The 20,767-nt window shown below is 36.4% G+C and overlaps 1 protein-coding gene across 1 annotated transcript in view; it reads right to left on the reverse strand.

The window, feature by feature from the left end:
* Positions 1 to 20,767, reverse strand: part of trio (trio Rho guanine nucleotide exchange factor) — a 342,911-nt gene that overhangs the window by 55,470 nt on the left and 266,674 nt on the right. Inside the window, exon 41 of the mRNA XM_089254104.1 lies at positions 762 to 839. Within this exon, the coding sequence (XP_089110230.1) occupies positions 762 to 839 (78 nt within the window). The remainder of the gene's footprint in view (positions 1 to 761; positions 840 to 20,767) is intronic.

Below are 20,767 nucleotides of genomic sequence, written 5' to 3' on the forward strand. Positions count from 1 at the left end.
TTGTGTTTTACATAGGTTGTGTCAGTTTCTAAACTAATGAAGAGCAGCCACAGCATTGCACTGGTGAAGATAAAAAAAAATTTGCAAGTAGCACACTGTTGTAATGTAACATGTTCCAGTTTAAGCCACAAAGATGGGCTGGAAGAGATCTCAGCAATGGGATAATTGCGATGGCAGAGTTTTGGCATCCATTTATTCATTGTTGTAACTCACATTTTGAGCTAAGCTGGTCCCCAAAATGTCTTTCGGGTCTGTAGCCATGTCTTTAAAGCACAAATCGCTGGTGGTGATGTTACTTACACAGGCATGAATTTGCATTTCGATTTCTTACCTGCATTTCAAGAAAATTTTTGGCTATGTAGATTAAAATAGCACCACATTTTCCTCTATCAAAAACTTTGGAACAACAATTTTTTTCTTCTTTTTTTGCAGAATCATTCTTCCAATGCCATCATTAATCCCCCTATCAAGTTGAGATTGTGGTTATTAGATTGAGCTACAGATGATTCCAAGTAGTGTCTGTTTAATCATAAACACCCTGTATCTTGGAAAACAAGTCAAAACAAATATGTATATTTACAATGATATATTTCGAATATAAAAAATTATGTATAGAAATAAATGTTGAGAAAGTTTTTTTTACAGCTACAAAGCATATGATAACAATATGCATACATGCATATTATAACATGCAAACAGGGGCATGCTCAGAATGCAAAAGCATGCAATGTGCAGAATGACAATGAGTGTCGCACACACACCATTCTTTCTTTAACTATTTTCTCAATTTCAGACGCCAGGTCCATTGAATTACTGACATCAAGTGCTGGAGTGCTACTCTAAAGAAAAAATATCACAAATTAAGTAACTAACAAAAGTCAATGGCTTACGCTGAAAATTAAAGATACTGGAAAGAAGCACATCTAAAACAAAATTTATATGTAAGTATGAATTTTGTTCAACATACGCCATCACACTCATTGTGTAAATGGGTACATGAAAGAGCAAAGAAGCTGTTGAAAATTTTATTAAAACCTAAAAGAACTTTTTGCCTACCAAGGAATTTATAGCTTTTATACAATCATAAGAGATGAAGATAGATGACTGCTTTTAAAAAAATATGGAAATCACATCTTTTCTCCAAAATAAATGATAATCATATTCAAAATAATATGGGAAAAAAAGATTTCCCATTATGTACAATGAAATAAATAGAAGATGAATAACAAAAGTTGAAAAATTAAAATTTACAATACAATTAATTTGTTGATAAAAAAATAAATATACACATACAGATGGAGAAAGAGCATGTTAGGTTTTTACAAATAGAGTATCCTACTACTGAGAGACAACCTACTGAAAACTTATTGATTTTTGTATTGCTTCCTCTACCAATAGAATGAAATTTGTGATAAAAATTTCATCAGATCCATTTTACCGGACTTTCAAATCAGTGGTGTACCCAGATTTTTATCAATGGGGGAGTGAAACTGGGAAAGGTGCCTTTTATCTGTTCCTAATTTAGATGCAAATTCAGAAAATATATTGAATTTCAATAATTTTTTTTAATTTTCAGTTGCTCTTTAGAAATTGAATTAATTGCTTTTTGAAAACTTAAAGAACATTTTAGCACAGTGGTTCTCAACCTTTTTTTGTCCATAGCCCCCTTTCCACCATTTCTCATTCCTGTGGCCCCCCTTGCAAACATGAATAGTTTCTACTTCCTTCTTCCTTTCCCCCCCCCCCAAATTTTTCCATTAGAAGATAGTTATTCAAAAATTGCCTGAAGTATAAATATGTTTGAATTTAATTTGATTAATTTTTAATTTATGAAAATAACGAAAAAGCAAAATAAACATAATAGAACACAGTAAAAAAATAGAATAACTTATTTTCAACCAATGTAAACTCTACGCTTGAAGACGGCACAATGTCATCAAGTTACTGTACTGGATGAAATTTGTATTATTTCCAAATCAGTTTTTTTTTATGTAAATGATTAGGGTTTCAAGTAATGTCAGTTGTAGCTTCCAAAAGACGCATTCTTATAATGATAAAAATCGCAAAAAGTGGCAGCAAACCATTTTATTAATTTTCTCTTCATACGGATAAAAGTAGTAATGAGGGAGTTGCCGCACAAATGAACCACAATTAAGTTCAACCTTTCATATCGTTTCAACAATAATACATGTATCAGGGATATAGGTTCATGTTGTCGCCCTATGAATTTAAAAAAATTAACTAAAATACATATGAAAAGTTTTTAAATATTAGTTTGAACTATTCATTCCAGAGAAATAATGTATGTACGTACTGACAAAACTGTTCATGTGAACATGTAATGATTCATTATCAAGATTTCAAGCCCATCAGAAAATATAAATAATCAGATTTTCAAATAAGAAAATTATCAGTTTGTTGACTTCAATTTTGATACAGTGAAAATCTGATATTTCGTTGGATGACGAGCTACCATCAAGTGGCTTTTCGGTTCATAATGTGGCCACTCTCTCGCAGGCGAATGAAGCAACGTGCGAGTTGGCTTAAACACAACTCAATATTTCACATAACAGTTTGTACTATCTTTAATATACAGGGCGCATAGGTAACAGGGCATATGACATTTTACTGGCTAACTATTGGTCCTAGAGCCATACTTGCAGTTGGAAAAAGTACCCGAATAATGTGTAGTACTCAGATATTTGATTCATGTTACAAGGGGTTACAGTTATTAAAATAAAAATGTTAACTTCTCATGCGGACACCCTGTGCCCCAAAACCCAATTGGAAAGTTGTTTCCCGGTCTCCAACAAAAAAATTCAATGTTTTTAAGTGCAATATCCACTGAGATATTCGAAGAAAATTGGAAAAAAAAAGTATTTAATGCGAGGAAACCATTTTACTAGCATTTAATGCAGTTTTTCCCAAATTTCCTCAATCTTCTGAATTCGCATATCTCGGTGAATATTGCACTTAGAAACATGAAATTATTTTAGTTGGCATCAGGAAAGGCAGAGCAAAAACTTCTTAATTGGGTTCTTTGGCACACGGGGACAGTATAAAAAGTTGGTTTTTTTTATTTTATAACTATACAACCCCTTACAACATGAATGAGATATCTGAGTTGGGCACTTGATTATGATACTTTTTCTAGTTGGGTATGTGTCTAAGACTAACGGCTTCCCAGTAAAGTGCCATACTCCCTGTTACCCATGCAGCCTAAATGCATCCTAAAGCCTCCATTTTGCTTAAACCTCTTCTATAGTTTGTGTCAGGGCCTACTGTCACCCCCAAGTCGTAAAACCATCGAAATTACTTGAACCACTTTTTTTATTTCCTTCCTAAAAGATATTCTATGCATTTGTTTGAAATTATATTTTTTTAGTCAGAGTGAATAAAAAAGATTTATTTTTTACGGATTATAAATATTTACAATGTTATCGGAATTCCACTGTTTTGACCCGATGGAAATTTTTTTGTTTATTACTATTTTTTATTGATCTTTTTTTTCTCGATCAGACAACAATCGTGAAGATTTTCCAGGTCATTGTCTGAACTTTCCACGTTTTAAAAGAAAAATGGGCCATCTTCCCTGATTTCCCTGACTTTTTTTAGTAAAAAAAAATTTCCCCTCACTTTTCCAGGTTTTCCCTGACCCGTACAAACCCTGTCTGTTTAGTTTCAAGAGGAAGATACAGCATTTCCTAAAGGCCTTTTGAGCAAAAAGATACATCCTGGGCAATGTTGTTTCTAAAAGGGACCCCTTTGAAGGAGGCAGACATAGCAAAAGCTTATTTACTACTCATTCTCAGACGTGCCAACTTTTGAAATCCAGAAATCCAGAGATTCTCCCGAGGAAGACCCCCCCCCCCCGACACTCATAGACTCGATCAAAAAAAAAGTTCATAAAAAATGTTTTCGAAATTTTTTTTTTTTTTTTTAAATCAATTAAGAAAAGTTATATTCCTCCCCCAGCCCCCAAGGCAGGTTCTGCATTGCCCCTGAGCAGAATATAATTCCATGTCAGTCTTTCCATGCAGAATAGAGAGAAATCACATCTACATACTGTTCATAAAATATAAGTGTTTCCTTTCGTGGATGCTATCAGTGATTGATAATCTTGCGTATATGAACTCCTAAAAGCTTTATATGTCCTAAAGTTTTATATATTTTTTTTGAAGATGTTTAATCAGAAGAAATGATTTAAAAAAATTCAAATTACAAAGCTGCCGACGAAAAAACGTTTACCACACGGCTGTTAATGGAATATAATAACGATTATACAAGAATTTCGGCAACCAAAATCATGCCCCTGATAAATGATTGCCGATAAACGCTATGAAAACGAAGTCACGTCTTTGCCAGTTGCTTAAATGCTGTCACAGACTTTTTTAAGACTGCTCGATGGAAATGACTACAGCTGTCCTCTATATGGGTGTTTCCCCTACTGACGATGGTAATCATTGACGCCATGACAATGTGAAAGCTCGCGCAAAATCTAATTTTCTGCCAAAATCCGGAGAAATTTTAACAAATCCGGAGAGCAGGAGGAAGGATGAAATATCGGGAGAGTTGGCAGGTCTGCATTCTGTATGTTACAAACAGAAATGGATGACTGCTCACGAAATTTTGAAGGATAAATATTTACCATCCAACTAAGAAAACAGGCTAGTATTTTGAAATAATCAAGGACCAGAAAAAAAGAAACCTCATAAGAAGAAAAGTTTTCTTTCACTAAATCATGCATGCAAACTATTTCAATAAAAAAGGAAGGAAGAAAATAATAAAATTGGTTTCCAGGGGTAAAAGAAAGTAAAAAATTTAGAGAGCCAGAAACCAAATAACAAATCAAACAGTTTGAATATAAAGGAAAATACCTTTTGAGCACAGAGTAAAAGATGTAAACTCCAACAAAAACTCAAAATAAAAAAACAAAAACACTACACAGCTGTTTCGAGGCTAATGTAGCCCTACCTTCAGTGGGGAAATGGTCTGATACAGTGCAGACTGCTCACTAGAGTGAAAGCATGTGGTTAGATAGAAGCCCAATGCATGATGATGATGGTGATAATGTAGGAGTCATGATGATTAAAATTTTTGATGTGATTATAAGACAATGTGTGTATTGCTGATGGAATGGCAGAAACATGAAAGTTTAAAAACTTACCCCAAATATTGGAGAAATGTGGAGTGCTGGAAAAATTAACAAAAAAAGGGGGTATTTTTATGAATATAAATGGTTTCAAAGGAAACCGAGTCAAGGGGTGCGGAGAATCTTTTAATGATTCTAGCAGAATTAAAGTTAAAATAGTGATTGTTGGTCCAGTAATGCCATGTTATGGAAGAAAGCTTACACTCCTTACTTTTCACGTAGCGTTTGAAATCAGAAAAAGTAAAATTTTAGAAAATGTTTGGTCAGGCCAATTTCATGCACATTATTACAGTACACATATTATGTTGTTCTTGACATCTCTACTAAATGAGTTGTGTTAGTACCACAAGAAAACTCACTGAATTATTGGTTACAAATATTATAATAAATTGTTTAATTATTAAAATTTAATAACAGGAATTCAGATGTGAAGAAATGTGTATTCATTTTAATGGCACAAATTCAACTAACAGCAGCTTGCAATGGAAGAAGGAAATATATTATACAAAGTGTCCTGTAAGTGCTAGCACAGTATTTCATCAACTGTCCACTGTAGAGGTGATATTCCCATTTAATAAATGCTCAAAAAGCATTAGAAAATTACCCTGTACCAGTTTTGAGAGAAAATACAGAACGTAAAATTTTTTTAAATTTTATACAGTTAACCTGTGCTCTAACTTCCAATTAGAAAGTTGTTGCCCTGTCTCTCCCGATGCCAAAAAATAAATAAAGATACCATGTTTTTCAGTGCAATATTTACAGAGGTATTCAAATTTAAAAAAAAAAGAAAAAATTTGGGCAAGAACCACGTTGAATGTGGGTAAAGCGGTATTTCCACATTTAAAGCTGTTCTTTCCAAATTTCCTCCATTTTTTGAATTTAAATATCTGTGTGAATATTACACTTAAAAACATGGAATTTTTTTTTTTGGTCTGTTAAAAGTAACTGACAAAGAGCCGAAGAGAAAGGGACTTTTTTCTTTCACATGCCTTCACTTTATAGAAGAGACATTGCAAAAGCAGTGCTACACCTACATGGATCATAGTACAGGGATAGAAAATGAGAATTTGATTTTTGTAAAAAAAAAAAAAAAAAATTGTAGCAGCAAAAATATTTACTTTTGTCGAAGCATTTATCAGTTTTGTAGCACTTTGAAATTTTGGCAGCAAATAAAATGCACCGTTATTATAGATACAGACATGCCAACATTAGCTTAAAGCTTGTCAGTAGTGATGAATGTTCAGCTTTGCCATAGGAGGGGGGGGGGTACCCCCCCCCCCAGGACTACATAATCATAGTACAATAAAAAATAATCACTTCAAAATTTAATTTTTAAAATTTTAATTCAAAGTTCATTAAATGAAGCACCTCAGTGGTACTAGCACCTAGAGGGCTCGGGCCACATGAGCCCCCTACCTCCCGAAACAACTTTCTAAGGTCCCTTAATAATTCATGAATAGTCAATGCAATCCCAACCTGCATACGCCCTTGTTGGCCGTATATACGGACGTCTAGCAAGCTAGACCCCATTATCATTTTTTTTATACTGTATAAGAGCTCGTATGGCACCTACGATGAAACATTCTTTAAAAAAAAAATTCCACGCGCTCAACCATATACTATGCAAATGAAGCTGGTTCCGGCTGGGCTGAACCATTCAAAAACCTGATTTTATCCCAGCATGGGGTGATTTTCATGAAAAACAGATTTTTGTGCATTTGGGCATTGAGTAGAGCCAACACCTTCTATAGCACAAAGCCTTCGCGCAAAGTTTTGATGTCACTGAAGTCGTCCATTTCTCCTACAGCCATTGGATAAAGGACGACGTATGCAAAATCTTAACTTTTTTTGCAGTATATTACAATGTTTATAGGTGAAATGAACGACTTCAGTGACGTCACGAGCTTCACCTCTTGAACTTGCTCACATGCATATACAAATTTATAATTAAGGTAAAGATCGATGCAATTTTATAAAAATAAGTAAAACCACAAGAAACTCAAAGACCAGATTTTGTAAAAACCTATTTCCATAATATTGAGAGTGACTCCCATAGCTCCGTATTTCAGTGCAGCCGTCTGTAGAAACTACGGACAATCCATAGCAGTTGGCAATTCTGTACACACATGCATGCAGTGGCCTATACAGGATAACTTTTTACTTAAAAAAACAGTGTTATCTCAGCTTAGAAGAAGGGAGGTGTTTCACCCCCTCCAGGTCACAAAATACATAGAAATTTTGTCTAAAAGCAACTACAATTTTTTAAAAAGAAATTAGAAATTAGAAAAAAAACACTTCTTGACACATTTATATTTTTTACATTCTCTACAATATCAAGAAATGAGAGGATAACATGGCATTTCAGATTTGAAAAATAAGTTAAAAAAAATAGTCTGGCAACCAAATAGGGATTTTTCATTGAACCGTGTTTTCATCGAAGTTTTTTTTTCTTGTTGGTATTTGATGTTTAGGGTATGTAGATTCATGTAGGGTACCCATGCAGTACCCTTGGGCAACTCTCAGAATTCACGATGGCAGCCATCGCTAAATTAAATGTTTAGGTGCTATGAAGATTTGTACTTATTTGGTTATAAACGTGTTTTCCTTATATATTTATTGCTAATTTTAGGTAAAACTACACAAACAGATCTGAAAGTAAATGTTTTTGCGCAAAAAAAATTTAACTAGGTGAAAGCAGGTATTTTGAATGTATAGTTTTACTAAATTTATAAGAAATTTGTTCGTTTTTATTTTATATCTTGTAACAGATATTTTATTTAATTATTTTTAAAACATACATTCACATAAATTTTCCATTTAATAAAACATAAAATATGAAATATAAAACTTTCACATAAAAGATATATTCACAAGTAAAGACTAGTTCAGTTACATTTTCAATATCTCACTAAATGAAGACGAATGTTTATTAACTGAAATCTAAATCAATTCCACTTGCTCATCGACCTCATCTTCTTGTAGTTGGTTATTTTTTATTTAAACAGCCATTTTGCGCACAAATGCAAAACACTGTACAAGATAAGCCTGTTTTCATGCAACCACACATCTTTTCGTACTACATGGTATTTCACTATCACAGGAGCATTTAATTAAACTCAAGACCTTACTTGGAGCTATAGCAACATTATTTGGCACACCAATGGGCAGAAGTACTTCAGAAACACTGTTGAAGCACTGTTTTGGTAGTAGCCAAATTATTCAAGATCTATGGCAGGAAGTGTACCCAAAGCATTATTATTTCAGATGATGGTTTGAAAATGTGCTCTTTTTAAATCCCACAGAAAAGCTTTGTTAGTGGGTGGTAGTGAACAGTCTTGGAGGTTGTGAAGAGCTATTTCTTCCTATTTTATTGGACCAAACTCTAACTCACGCTTCTAAAAGTTTCAAACATTTTGGATGACCAATGTTAATATTAATAAAAAGTGATGCTTGCTTGTTCACATCTATAATGCTTGCTTTTTCATCGCCTCCCAATGAAAGGGAATGACCCATTTGCAATACTTTTATTATTTTACCTTTCCCTACACCGAAAAAGCAAGCTGTGTTACCACATCCACTCAGAGCATGTCCGGCGAAGATATCTGGGATGATGTCAGTATGTTTTTGGATGGAGGTTTTAATGTCAATCAACGATCGTCCTTGGATAGGCGATTCCAACTTCATCGGGATGGTTATACCTTCCTTTAAATAGTGGTAGGGAAGCAACAAAAAAACATTAGTGTCATCAGAAACTACAGTCACCTGCATGCCTGCCTCCTTTTTCTGTGTTCCTAGTCTACATGCTTGTTGAACATTTATAACATCTGCCTCTTCATGCAGTGTTGCTAAATCTTGCCATTTTAAAACACTTCAACCGGATATTTCATTTGGGATTTCGTCCTGCCCTATAACCATTAGCTTGCTAATTCTAGTGAAAGGGTCTAGATATTCCTTATTTTGTACAAGGCTGCTGCAGATAAGATTTATTGTTTCTTATTTTCTGTGACTGTAAGTGAAACTTTTTGTGATGGAAGGGGGAATAGCAATGACAGCTGGTAAACTCTGCTAGCTCCTGCTTTTCTCTTTTGTCTTGCAACCTCTTTAGTGCTGAAAGTATAATACTGATCAAAAATCAAGTCTACATCATCTGACTGTGGTTTGGTTGTGAATGCAGATTTGAAGCGAGAGATGTAGTCACTTACAGTACCTTTATCAGGCCAAGTAATAGCCCATAGTAAGGCTGATCCATCTGCTGTCACTGTTCAGGAGGATACATATTCCTTAAGCAATGTCTAATTTTGACTTCTTTTTTTTCCCATACATCCTCTTTTCACTAGAATCATCAAACAAAGCTGTTGGAATTGTAAACAGCTTATGAGAAAGAACATGCTTGCAGACTAATTTGAGTGTCTCGTATATCTTTGCAGTACCAGCTTTATAACGTGCTTCTTTGTAACAACCATTATTGTTGTTACTTTTTGAGGTATCCGGTCATAGAGACTTCTGTGGGCCATCCTTTCTCAAAATATTTCATTTGCATTGTACCAATTTCTACATCATCATCGATATTTATGTTACACAATCTGCCTGCAGCAATATTCAAAAGTTGCAAAGAGTGGGACTCAGGTTTCAGTGAATTCATGTAATTTTGTAGCTGATGACAAAGTCCTTTTCAATCTTTGTTATCTGTTCCAATTCGTGTTTTCATCTCTTCTTTGTGCTTGTGTTACTTGCCCTTTGGCTGGCATTCCTCTTCACTGATGTTTACAAAGTCTTCTTCCAGCTCAGTGCAAATATGTAAGCCTATTGTTAGGAATAGTACGAGCTTACGTTTGTAATCCCTCTGGTCACCTCCAGATGGCGAAACTGATCCGTTACATGACTTTTTGCTTGTGTCTTCTTTTCCCTTGTATCTTTTTTCCTTAGTATGTATATGTTCATTCGACGCGTACGCATGTCTCGCTTGTATTACGTAAAATAAAATCGTTTTCTTCTACGCATTTTGCTCTCCCAATGTAAGCTATTTCGGCCCGACATATTTTGGTGCACGAAACCCGCCGGAACGAATATTTTGGTGAACGAAATTCGCCGGAACGAATATTTTGATGAAGGAAACCTGTCGGATGAACATTTTGACCAACGAAACTCGTCTTAATATGGATCAGGAGAAATTAACGACGCTCCATCGGAAACGGACAACGGTGCGCGCCAAGGTGACTAGATTCGTTTCAACGTTGGACAGTGCCGGGAAGGAAACCGACTCGGAAATCGACTTCATGGTTTCTCGTTTGACGGAGGAATTGGACGAATTACTTCGCCTTGACGACGGTATTCACGCTCTACTATCAGACGAGGACTACGCTATCGATATCGAAAAATGCGAGGAATACACTGAGAAAGCGAAACGTGCCTTGTTCGATGCTTCTCTCGTGCTACGAAAACGCAACAAGTCTCCAACGACGGTGTCTCCTCTGGTTGCTACTTCGATTCCCGCTTCAGCTCAACCTACATCGACTTCATCACCATGTGCTCTCAAGCTGCCTACAATACGCCTAGAGCCCTTCCGCGGTTGTGTTGAAGAATGGCCGACATTCTGGCAACAATTCAGCTCTTCGATCGACGAGAATCCTCAACTGTCAACCATCGACAAACACGTTTTTCTACGGGGGTATCTCCAAAACGAACCCAAGAAGCTCGTCGAGGGAATCGGCGTCACATCGGAAGCCTACGAGACGGTAAAGAAGATGCTGATCGACAGGTACGGCAACAAGGATACCATCATACAGACCCACATCGATTTCTTCGACAGCCTACGCCCAGCGGCAGCTTCATCGCCCGAGTTTATCAACGACACCTACTTGGAAATCAACGCCCATATTCAAGCTCTCCGATCACTCGGCGAAGATGTCGATAACTACAGTCGGATTTTGACACCGAAGATCCTTGCGCACATTTCCTACGGACATTCGTCAACGGTGGATTATCCACTCTAAACGGCAAGATATCCCGGACATGGACATATCCAAGCTGATGCAGTTCCTCGGTGAAGAAATCGACGGACTTCGATTATCAAGCAAAGTGCAAGGTGAGTTTCCTTTGCCACCTTCGAATTTCCGCCCGACTACGGAAGCATTTCATGTTCGCATTCGACGTAACGAGAAAAATCCGTCACCCTTTTGCCCATTTTGTGAATCGCATGATCATTGGCCACAAAATTGCTCGGTGATAACTGATGTTCAGTTACGAGTGCAGAAGCTAAAAGAAACTCGTCGTTGTTTTTTGTGTACTAACCGTTCGCATAACGCTAAAACTTGCCCACGCCGTGCTAGAGCTTTCTGTTCTAACTGTAAAGGAAACATCACGTATCCATTTGTCCTTCACTTCATGCCTCTACTGCTGTTGGTAAAATTGATGTATCGCCCCGTTTTACGTATTTGCAAACTGCACGTATTTGGGTATTCGGTCCCAACGGAAATTGCAAATTGTCTCGATGTGTGTTAGACGCCGGAAGTCAAACCTCCTTCATTCACAGCAGTTTAGTGAATGAACTGCAATTGCATGTGCTGCAATCGGTCAACTTGTCTATTAGTGCATTCGAAGCTGTGCCAAAACAATCGATGTATCGACGTCAAGTGCAATTTTTCTTATCTAGCATTTGGGATAACAGATCGATTCCGATAGTTGCTTTTGAAAGCAATAATTCCTACGCCTCACATCCTACGGCTCCGGTAGACATTGGTGCATTTGCTACTTCACGCAGAATTCAGCTTGCGGACCCTCACTCGTCTGACGACATCCCGATTCAAATTCTCATCGGTAGCGATTATTACTGGAAGATAGTGAAAACTGATTCGCCGGTCAAGTTGTCAGACACTTTCGTTCTTGTTCCGTCTCATCTCGGACATATCTTGAGCGGTACCCGTTCCAACGTGCTTGTCCAACACACTCCTGCTTCGAACGACACTACTGTTCATTGCATGGCTACTACTTGTGCTGAAGAAATAAATGACTCGTTCAAACGCTTCTGGGAACTCGAGGCCATGGGAATCACCGATGTAAATGAAAAATCACTCTCGACTGGTGAAGCAAAAATATTGCAAGATTTCCATGAATCTTACAGCCTGGAAAACCATCGTCGTGTCGTTTCACTACCGTGGAAAGAAAACGTATGCCTCAAGTCGGACAATCGACCTATTGCCTCACGCCACTTTGACACTCTTCGTAGACGTCTGGATAAGGATCGGCCTTTTCGGGAAATGTACATTCAGCAAATGGAACGTTACATCCAGAACGGCCACGTCGAAATCCGCGCCAGAATCGTCAAGTCCTGGAATTTATTATCTCCCTCACCACGCAGTGAAGAAGACCACTCTTGAGTCGGAAAAGTGTTGTATCGTATTTGATGCATCGTCTCATGTCAACGAACACCCATCTCCGAATGATGCTCTTGAGACTGGTCTAAATCTACCTTCGACAGAAATTCGTCAGACTGTGAAAAGTTCAATGTTGGTATCTACGTCTCTCCCAGTGATTGACATTTCTCGTTTCAGTTCTTACGCGAAACTTATTCGGGTTACCTCGTGGATGCAACGATTCATTTACAACTGTCGCACGTCTTGCAAACTTCATGGTGAATTAACAGCAAAAGAACTCGAAAACGCGAAGTGTTATTGGATTCGTCAAGTTCAAATAGATTGTTTTCCGTCTGACTATGATGCTCTCCGACATAGTAAACAACTTCCAAAAGACTCGAAAATTGCACAATTCCATCCATTTCTTAGTGACAATCTGATACGAGTTGGTGGTCGCTTGCAGTTCGCATCACTTCCAGCTGCTTCAAAGCATCCTTTAGTGCTCGATGGTTCACACCCATTTGTCAAATTGCTCATTCGCCACGTACATATTCGTCTCCATCATCTGAGCATGAGAGTGGTACTATCTGAACTGCAAAATGATTACTGGATTCTTCGAGGGTGACAGATTATTAAAAGTGTCCTACGCCAGTGTCTTCCCTGTAAAATTTTTAGAAACACCCCACCGGCTCAAATTGAAGCACCACTTCCTTCGGATAGAGTCACACAGTCGAAACCATTCAGTGTCGTGGGGATAGACTTCGCTGGCCCACTATATGTTCGTAGAAGCTCTATCTCACTGAAAGTGTATATCTTGTTGTTTACATGTGCTGTCACTCGAGCGATTCATCTCGAGCTTGTCACGGATTGCTCTACAGGTAAGTTTTTGCTGGCATCTTTACGTTTTGTTGCTCGTCAAGGTGTTTCCAACACTTGTATATTCAGATAATGCACAGACTTTTCACACCATAAATCGTGAGCTTCCCATCCTTTGGGGTGCCATGACTTCACCTTCTGCTCACCAATACTATGCCTCCCACGGAATCACTTGGGAATTCATAGCCCCTCGAGCGGCTTGGTGGGGAGGATGGTGGGAACGCATGATTGGTGTCGTCAAACGTTGTTTACGGAAAACTTTAGGTCTCGCATTTCTCGATGACGAACAACTGACGACTACGTTGGCTGGTATTGAAGCCGCAGTCAACAGCCGACCATTGACAGCAGATATCGAGTTGGATGACAGCTTCGAAGAACCTCTCACGCCTGCCCACTTCCTGGTTGGACAACGACTGACAACCCTTCCTTCTCACGAAAAGGTTCCTGCAGCTACCGACCTCAAGAAATCGTGGTCACTGCAGCAAGATTCACTGAATGACTTTTGGAACCGATGGAGGAAAGAATACCTACTAGAGCTGAAGACATTCCACCAAGTGAAAAATAAAGACCAAGGTTTTCAGCTACGAGTTGGAGATGTCGTCCTCCTACAGGAAGATGCAAGACCCCGACACATGTGGACGAAGGCACGCGTATTATCTCTCGTCAAAGGTCGTGACGGCAACATTCGTTCGTGTATTCTACGTACAGCCAGTGGAACAGAAATTCGACGGCCAATTCAATTGGTAATTCCTCTGGAGGTTGACCAGGGTGGGGAGGATGTTGGGAATAGTACGAGCTTACGTTTGTAATCCCTCTGGTCACCTCCAGATGGCGAAACTGATCCGTTACATGACTTTTCGCTTGTGTCTTCTTTTCCCTTGTATCTTTTTTCCTTAGTATGTATATGTTCATTCGACGCGTACGCATGTCTCGCTTGTATTACGTAAAATAAAATCGTTTTCTTCTACGCATTTTGCTCTCCCAATGTAAGCTATTTCGGCCCCGACACTATAATACCCATGTCTTCACAGTTTCTGACTTCAAAGTTATTCCGATAATACTTTTACAACCGAGGCCAAAGCACATGAATGTAGTTCCGACCCGCATGTCACTCTAGATTCCATTAAAGAAGCCAGGCCTTTGTCTCATGCCTGGAGACAGTCTTTAGTAGACAATCAACCCACAGCTTGCTTGTTTTGCTCTTTGTGGCTATAGTTTCTAAAAGTAGTACAAGATTGTTGCTGTTGTTTGGCTGGTGAACATAAAGTACATTCCACAAGACTTCTTCTGCAACCACCCTTAAAGTTCTGATATTTTGAGGAAACTATTTCCCTTTCAGCATCTTCAGGACTCAAGAAAACACCCCAGACATCAATTTTAAAACTTTTTTTGTCACCCATTAAAAAACCAACAGTTCCAATGAAGCTCATAAACAATTGCATACCTACAAGACATAAGACAATGTTGGCAAACTTTTCCGGGAATGTCCAAGTGGTATGTAATGCAACTCTATACAACTGTTGGTCGCATGTAAATATGGTAAAATCTAGACTTGCAAGTTCAGTGTAAAGGCCCGTTTACACAGATTAAGTGATTAAGTTGGTAACTAAATTTTAAGTTACAGGTTGCTCCTGAAAGTGTCTACATGATAAGTAATTAAGTAGACGCTCATTGGATAATTTTTATGGAGGCCAAGAGCAACTAGCGCATGCGCGCTTCAGTCTACTTAAATCCACGGAGGGAGAGAGACGCAACATACAGGAGAATAATAATAATAATGTTTTATTTATCTAGCATTCAGAGAGGTATTTATTTTTAAAACTCATAGCTTCTGCAACAATGGATGAAGATGAGATGATCCGGTAGAATACTTATGAATACTGTGATCAGAGCCATATGATATGTTTTTTAAAGAAGAATAAATTTATTCACTTTCACTTATATAAGAGGGGAAAAAAGAATACACAGAATATTATAAACTGATGTAAATATCGATTATATGATATTTTAATCAAAGTTAAAGAGGAGATAAATCATGAATTATTGTAAGCCGAAAGATTATGTGAGAAGATTCTTGGCATTCATAGGAAATTCTAAGGGTTAAAAACTAAATAATAAAATTTCATTAACCACTATATGAAAATTTTTGAAATTATTATTTTTTAAATTTTATGCAGATGCTACCATTATGTTAAATATTTGATTATGTATTTTTACAATAGATGGCAGCAAATTCATTTTGGATGAGAGAAATATACCAACTCCCCCCCCCCCCAGTTTTTAATATATAATAAATCCTCCACACCAGCACCCAATATATTTTTGAATCCTCAATCTTCAATTTTTTTCACTTCCTGACAGCACGTCGACCGAACATTCCATAGCTTCTACAATTTTCAACATCAAATATTTTTAGTTAAGATAGTTTTCATCTCTATAGTTCAACAAACATTCATGGCGAAGATATTCTTCAACAAACTTGGAAGGTTGTGTCCTCTGACCACTTCACCATCCTGTATTTCCGTGGAATTCTAGTGAAATGGTAGGAGACAACAAAGCATAAACAGGTTCACACTTGAGATCAAAATAAACCCCCCGAGAGAGAGAGAGGGGAAAGACCCTCTGAGTGGCAGGCCATGCCCACTGGCATATGCGCATAGGTCTACTTAACCGGAAAAAATAGAACCGTCTTTATTTCACTAAATTACTTATGCACATATTGTAACGCACTTGGCAACTTAAAATTTAGTTACCAACTTAATCACTTACTGCGTGTAAACAGATCTTAAGCCACTGAGCTTCTACTAATGATGCCATCGTTGTATCTGGATGACAAAGAATCATGTTGATCAGAGGTTAATATTTTGCAGAGGTTGTTGGTTTCATCTCAAATTTTTTTCTTCACATGTTACTGTATTCATTATACTCTGGACATCGTATACATATAGACACACAAGATTTATGACAGGTCCTATTAAGGTCCTTATTTTGCATCTCTCTTTGAAGTTTTTCATATTTTACATTGTCGCTACATGAAATAATATTTTGAATTTCTTACTCACCTGCTTCGATAAGTTATTCAGTTTTTCACTACAATATTTCCATTGAAAAAAAACACACACAGTCTGATTTATTCACATTTCTTATTTTTTGCTATTACAACATTCAAAACTGTAAAGAGTATAAAAATAATTTAAAGTCAAAAACATTGACTGGGAGTAGGGAATCCCACAATATAAATCTAATTGTAGAGAGACATACTGAAACATCCTCATAGAATGGCTGCACAGACAATACTGGCAGTTGCTATTCATATGGAAAGTAAATAGTAGAAAATAAACAATAAAATGGTGTTGCCATTAATTCAGTAGAATATATAAACTTAAACAAGAAAACCACGCTACAACAGGCAAAAAATGATAATGCTGGCTGATGTATCATGAAATATTATTTGCTTATTAGTTTCAATATGGTGGAAAATGCCATCCTCAATATTGGGAGTTGTCCAAGGACACCAAAGAGGTACCGGGTATTTCTCTATTCCTTATACCTAGAACAAGCAATTTCAATTTCAAATTAAACAAACTTAAAAGAACAAACCAGGTTTGGCTCACGGCTGCTGTATTAAAATAAGTTTTTTTAGATTTAGTTTGTAGACTTAGTAATCACTAATTTTAAAAAAAATTGGCCAGAAGAGAGATTTGAAACACTCATTAGAAAAGTAATTATTTTTATTGTTTTTGCCGTTGATGCAAGTCTAATTTGTGCTTTTGTTCTCTTCAGTCTCATGAATTTTTGAACGTTTGATTTTGCTTCTTTCACCAGAATTTACTCATTTCATATTTAAAAGGTAAAGTGCTTCTTTTTGAGTTTGTATTCAACATACTTTGAGATGACTTCTTTTGCTGGGTCATTCTTGAAATATTTATTAGAAATTCTAAGAAATTTAATAGAATGATTAAAACTATAGAATATATATAAAAACTATAGGATAATAATTAAACTACTAGAAATTTAATAGAATGATTCTATAATCACACAAAATTCAGCCCGAGTACATCTGATTTGTGATTGTGCTCCTTGTATTTTATTTGCCAGCATATTTAACATATCTTCAGTCTCTTGTTTTGGTTACAAGTTTTCTATTATTCATTCTCTTGATATGATATTTTCTTTTATGCCATTCACCAGCATGTTTGGTGGTGAATGGAGAATGGTTTCCTGATGAGCATTAATTAAAATTACTTTGTCACAACCATGGTCGTGGTTGGTTTGAAAGGGAGGAAAAGATAATGCATGTAATTGTTGCGCTTTTTATGTATTCAAGTGTTACCATCTATTTTCCAAATCGAAAATTAAAATTTTTACTGTGAAATTCAAAGTATGACTGTATTGGATGGAATAATTTGCAGAAAACATTGTATAATTTCTCATTCATTTCATCTAGTATACAATAAATATGTGTAAGTTTATGAAGTGGGTGAATGTAAAGCTCCCGATAAGAGATTTAATGAGTAAATTGCCTATGTTATCCCTCATCATATTACTTACGACATATACAAATCTGTGGTTTTTCCCCAGATAATTTTACTCATCTGGCTTATATGCCAAAGGGGCACTAAAATGATATCTTCCACAGGTGAGAATTTTGTCTTGAGCCTTCACTGCTATTAATCCACATGATTGCACAGGGGCATTATATTTTTTTAATGAAGGAACCCGTGAAAAATTGTGACCTGGGTGTCCATAGAAGTAATGACCTGGGCACCCCCCCCCCATTCCCAGATGTGGAAGACCCCAGACAGTATAGCTGCTCTATCTCAAAGCAATGCAGCCTGAATGGGATGACCATTCGAAAAAAGGCACAGGTCCATTTCATAGGTTCATTAGATCATCTCACATTTTATGGCACAGACCAATGTTTCTCAGAGTATTCAGATTTTTAAAGGGGCAATCTCCCATCCTCTGGAACTGTGTCTGTTTTGGAATTGGCTATAAACTCTAGATCCCAATCCAATTAGCCCTGGTATGCACAATATGTCAATGATGTAACAAAAATGGTCACTATAGCTGCGAGGGATGTTAGCTTGATACCGTATCGTTTTCATTATAATAGTATCTACCACATACCAAAAAAAGTTTTGTGAATTTTTGGTTGACCTCTGCTTGTCTGCCTAATTTGCTGAATTCTTACAGCAAATACCTGTGGGTTATCATTCTAGCAGTGATGCCCACTTTATTATTGTGCCGAAAAGACAAAGAAGTTGCTATGCATCAATGGTAAAAACTACGTCACAGTTAGTGAGGTAGAACTAGCAATAAAATTTGGACATTTGCGGTCACCATCCTCATAAAAAAATACATATACATTTCTAGGAACATAGAGTTGATACCAGTCTTATATAATATGACAAAGATAATTTTTTTTTTAATTTGTCCAGCACCACAGTTACTTTATTCCCACAATGCCACTAAACCAGAATTTACTGTTTATAGCTAATCCTGGGCTGATTTTTTCCGATTGAGAGGTTGGTTCTCAAACAACCAAGTGTGAGAACACAGTTGAGGTAGCCATGTGTTTGTGCAATAAGGGCACTACCTTTCTGGCAGGCATCTCAAAGCATTAAAATGGCATGTTAAAGTATGAAAACATGATGGCAATGTTAAAAACTGATTATATTATTGAACATTGAGGCTATTCTCATGAATCTGTATGGTACTGTGTTTGAGAAAAACATAATTTCATAAAAATTCATACTTCCCAATCTTTGAACGCGTTTTTCTCAAAGCACCAATTTTTGTTGTTGCGCGCATGATATCTCATGAACTATGTTTCCTATTTCTATGAAATTTGTCTGGTATGTGTCCCTTACCTAGGCGCATAAAATGAATTAGAATGGTATACATCCATCAAAATTTGAAATTTTTATTAAAATTTTGAAAATTTCATAAAATTTGAAATTTTTGAATTTCTGAATTTTTTTAAATACTTCCACTTTACATATCCTAAAGATCCTAGTTCATTGCATTAAACAAACATTTTAGGATACAAAACAATTTTTTTTAATGCAGAAATTCAGATTTAGGCAGATGAAATTGAGCGCAGTGGCAGTGTGTATGATAATTTCTTTTTTTTAAATTTTCAACTTTTGCTGGTATAAACAAAAACATATTTTGCAAATTTGATGCATGCACATCAAATTACACATACTTTAAATGTGACTCTCAAAAATTTGAAGAAATTGGACAAATCAGGAATTCTTAATAAACTTTTAAATATGTGTTACATTTTTCTGCATTTCTGAACTTTCATGGGTCCTGTGTTCCCTTAGGATTAATATATTTTCCCAATTTTGTGGGCATGATTCTTGCTGGAATCGTGTTAGTTTTTGCAATTTGACTACTCAAATTTTCATTCAGGGAAGAAAAGTTAAGAAATAGCCAAAATGTTTAGCAATTTAACATTCATTCAGAGATACCACTGTACTCTAATTTTCCCGGGTCCCAAAGACCCAGGTTATTCGAAAAATCTGGGTCCTTTTTGAGTGAAAATGGGTCATTCCCAAAAAAAATTTATCTGAAAAAAAATTATGCCCCTCCCCCATAATTCACTGGTATCTCTATGAATTTTCTTCCAGCATGCAGCAGGTCTTTGATCACCTGCTTATATTTCTTTGTTGACACTGAGCGGTGGGTCATGTTCTGGGTAGGAGAAGAAAGTATCTGTGAGTCAAGTTATTCATCTCTAAAAACATGTTCTATCCATAGGTTCATTTACTTTCATTGTCTACTAGCAGGAAAAGCTTGCAAAGAAGCTCATTAGCACTGAGAATTTAATGTATGGAATTCTGCACATATGATAAATCTAAAAAAAATATATACAGTTAATCCCGCTTATAACGTTTCTCCCATTTAAAACGTTTTTCCACTTAGTAAACTTATTTTCGTGGTCCTAACAATAAGTTAATCTTATTAAGATTTCCTGTTTAAAGTGTTTTCTTATTTACAACGTTTTTTTGAAAAACGTCACAAGCAGGATCCACTTTAATTAGCATTTGAAGGCACACATTTATATATTTACTAATAATCAATCTATAAAGTCCCTTCTGATTAATTTTATATTTTGTTAAAAAAATCTTAGCATTTTCAATACCTTCTGATCAAATTTAAAGCAAATTAGATTCTCTCTCTCTCCTTTCTCAGACACTTATCTTCCGATTCCCTATTCATACTTTGGTTTTCCTGGTAAAATGATTTCATTTTCCCTCACTGATGGTCAACCATTCTGATCTGTCGCCATTTAACTGCCACATATTTTAACACCTGAATATGGGAGCTATGTCAGATTTGTGTTGGAGAAACTTAACAGTGTGCTTATGTGTGTGTG

This window comes from Pholcus phalangioides, unplaced genomic scaffold (genome assembly GCF_987345545.1).
Source record: "Pholcus phalangioides strain wild (caught in Gottingen) unplaced genomic scaffold, Ppha-v1.0 ptg000039l_1, whole genome shotgun sequence".
NCBI lineage: Eukaryota > Metazoa > Arthropoda > Arachnida > Araneae > Pholcidae > Pholcus > Pholcus phalangioides.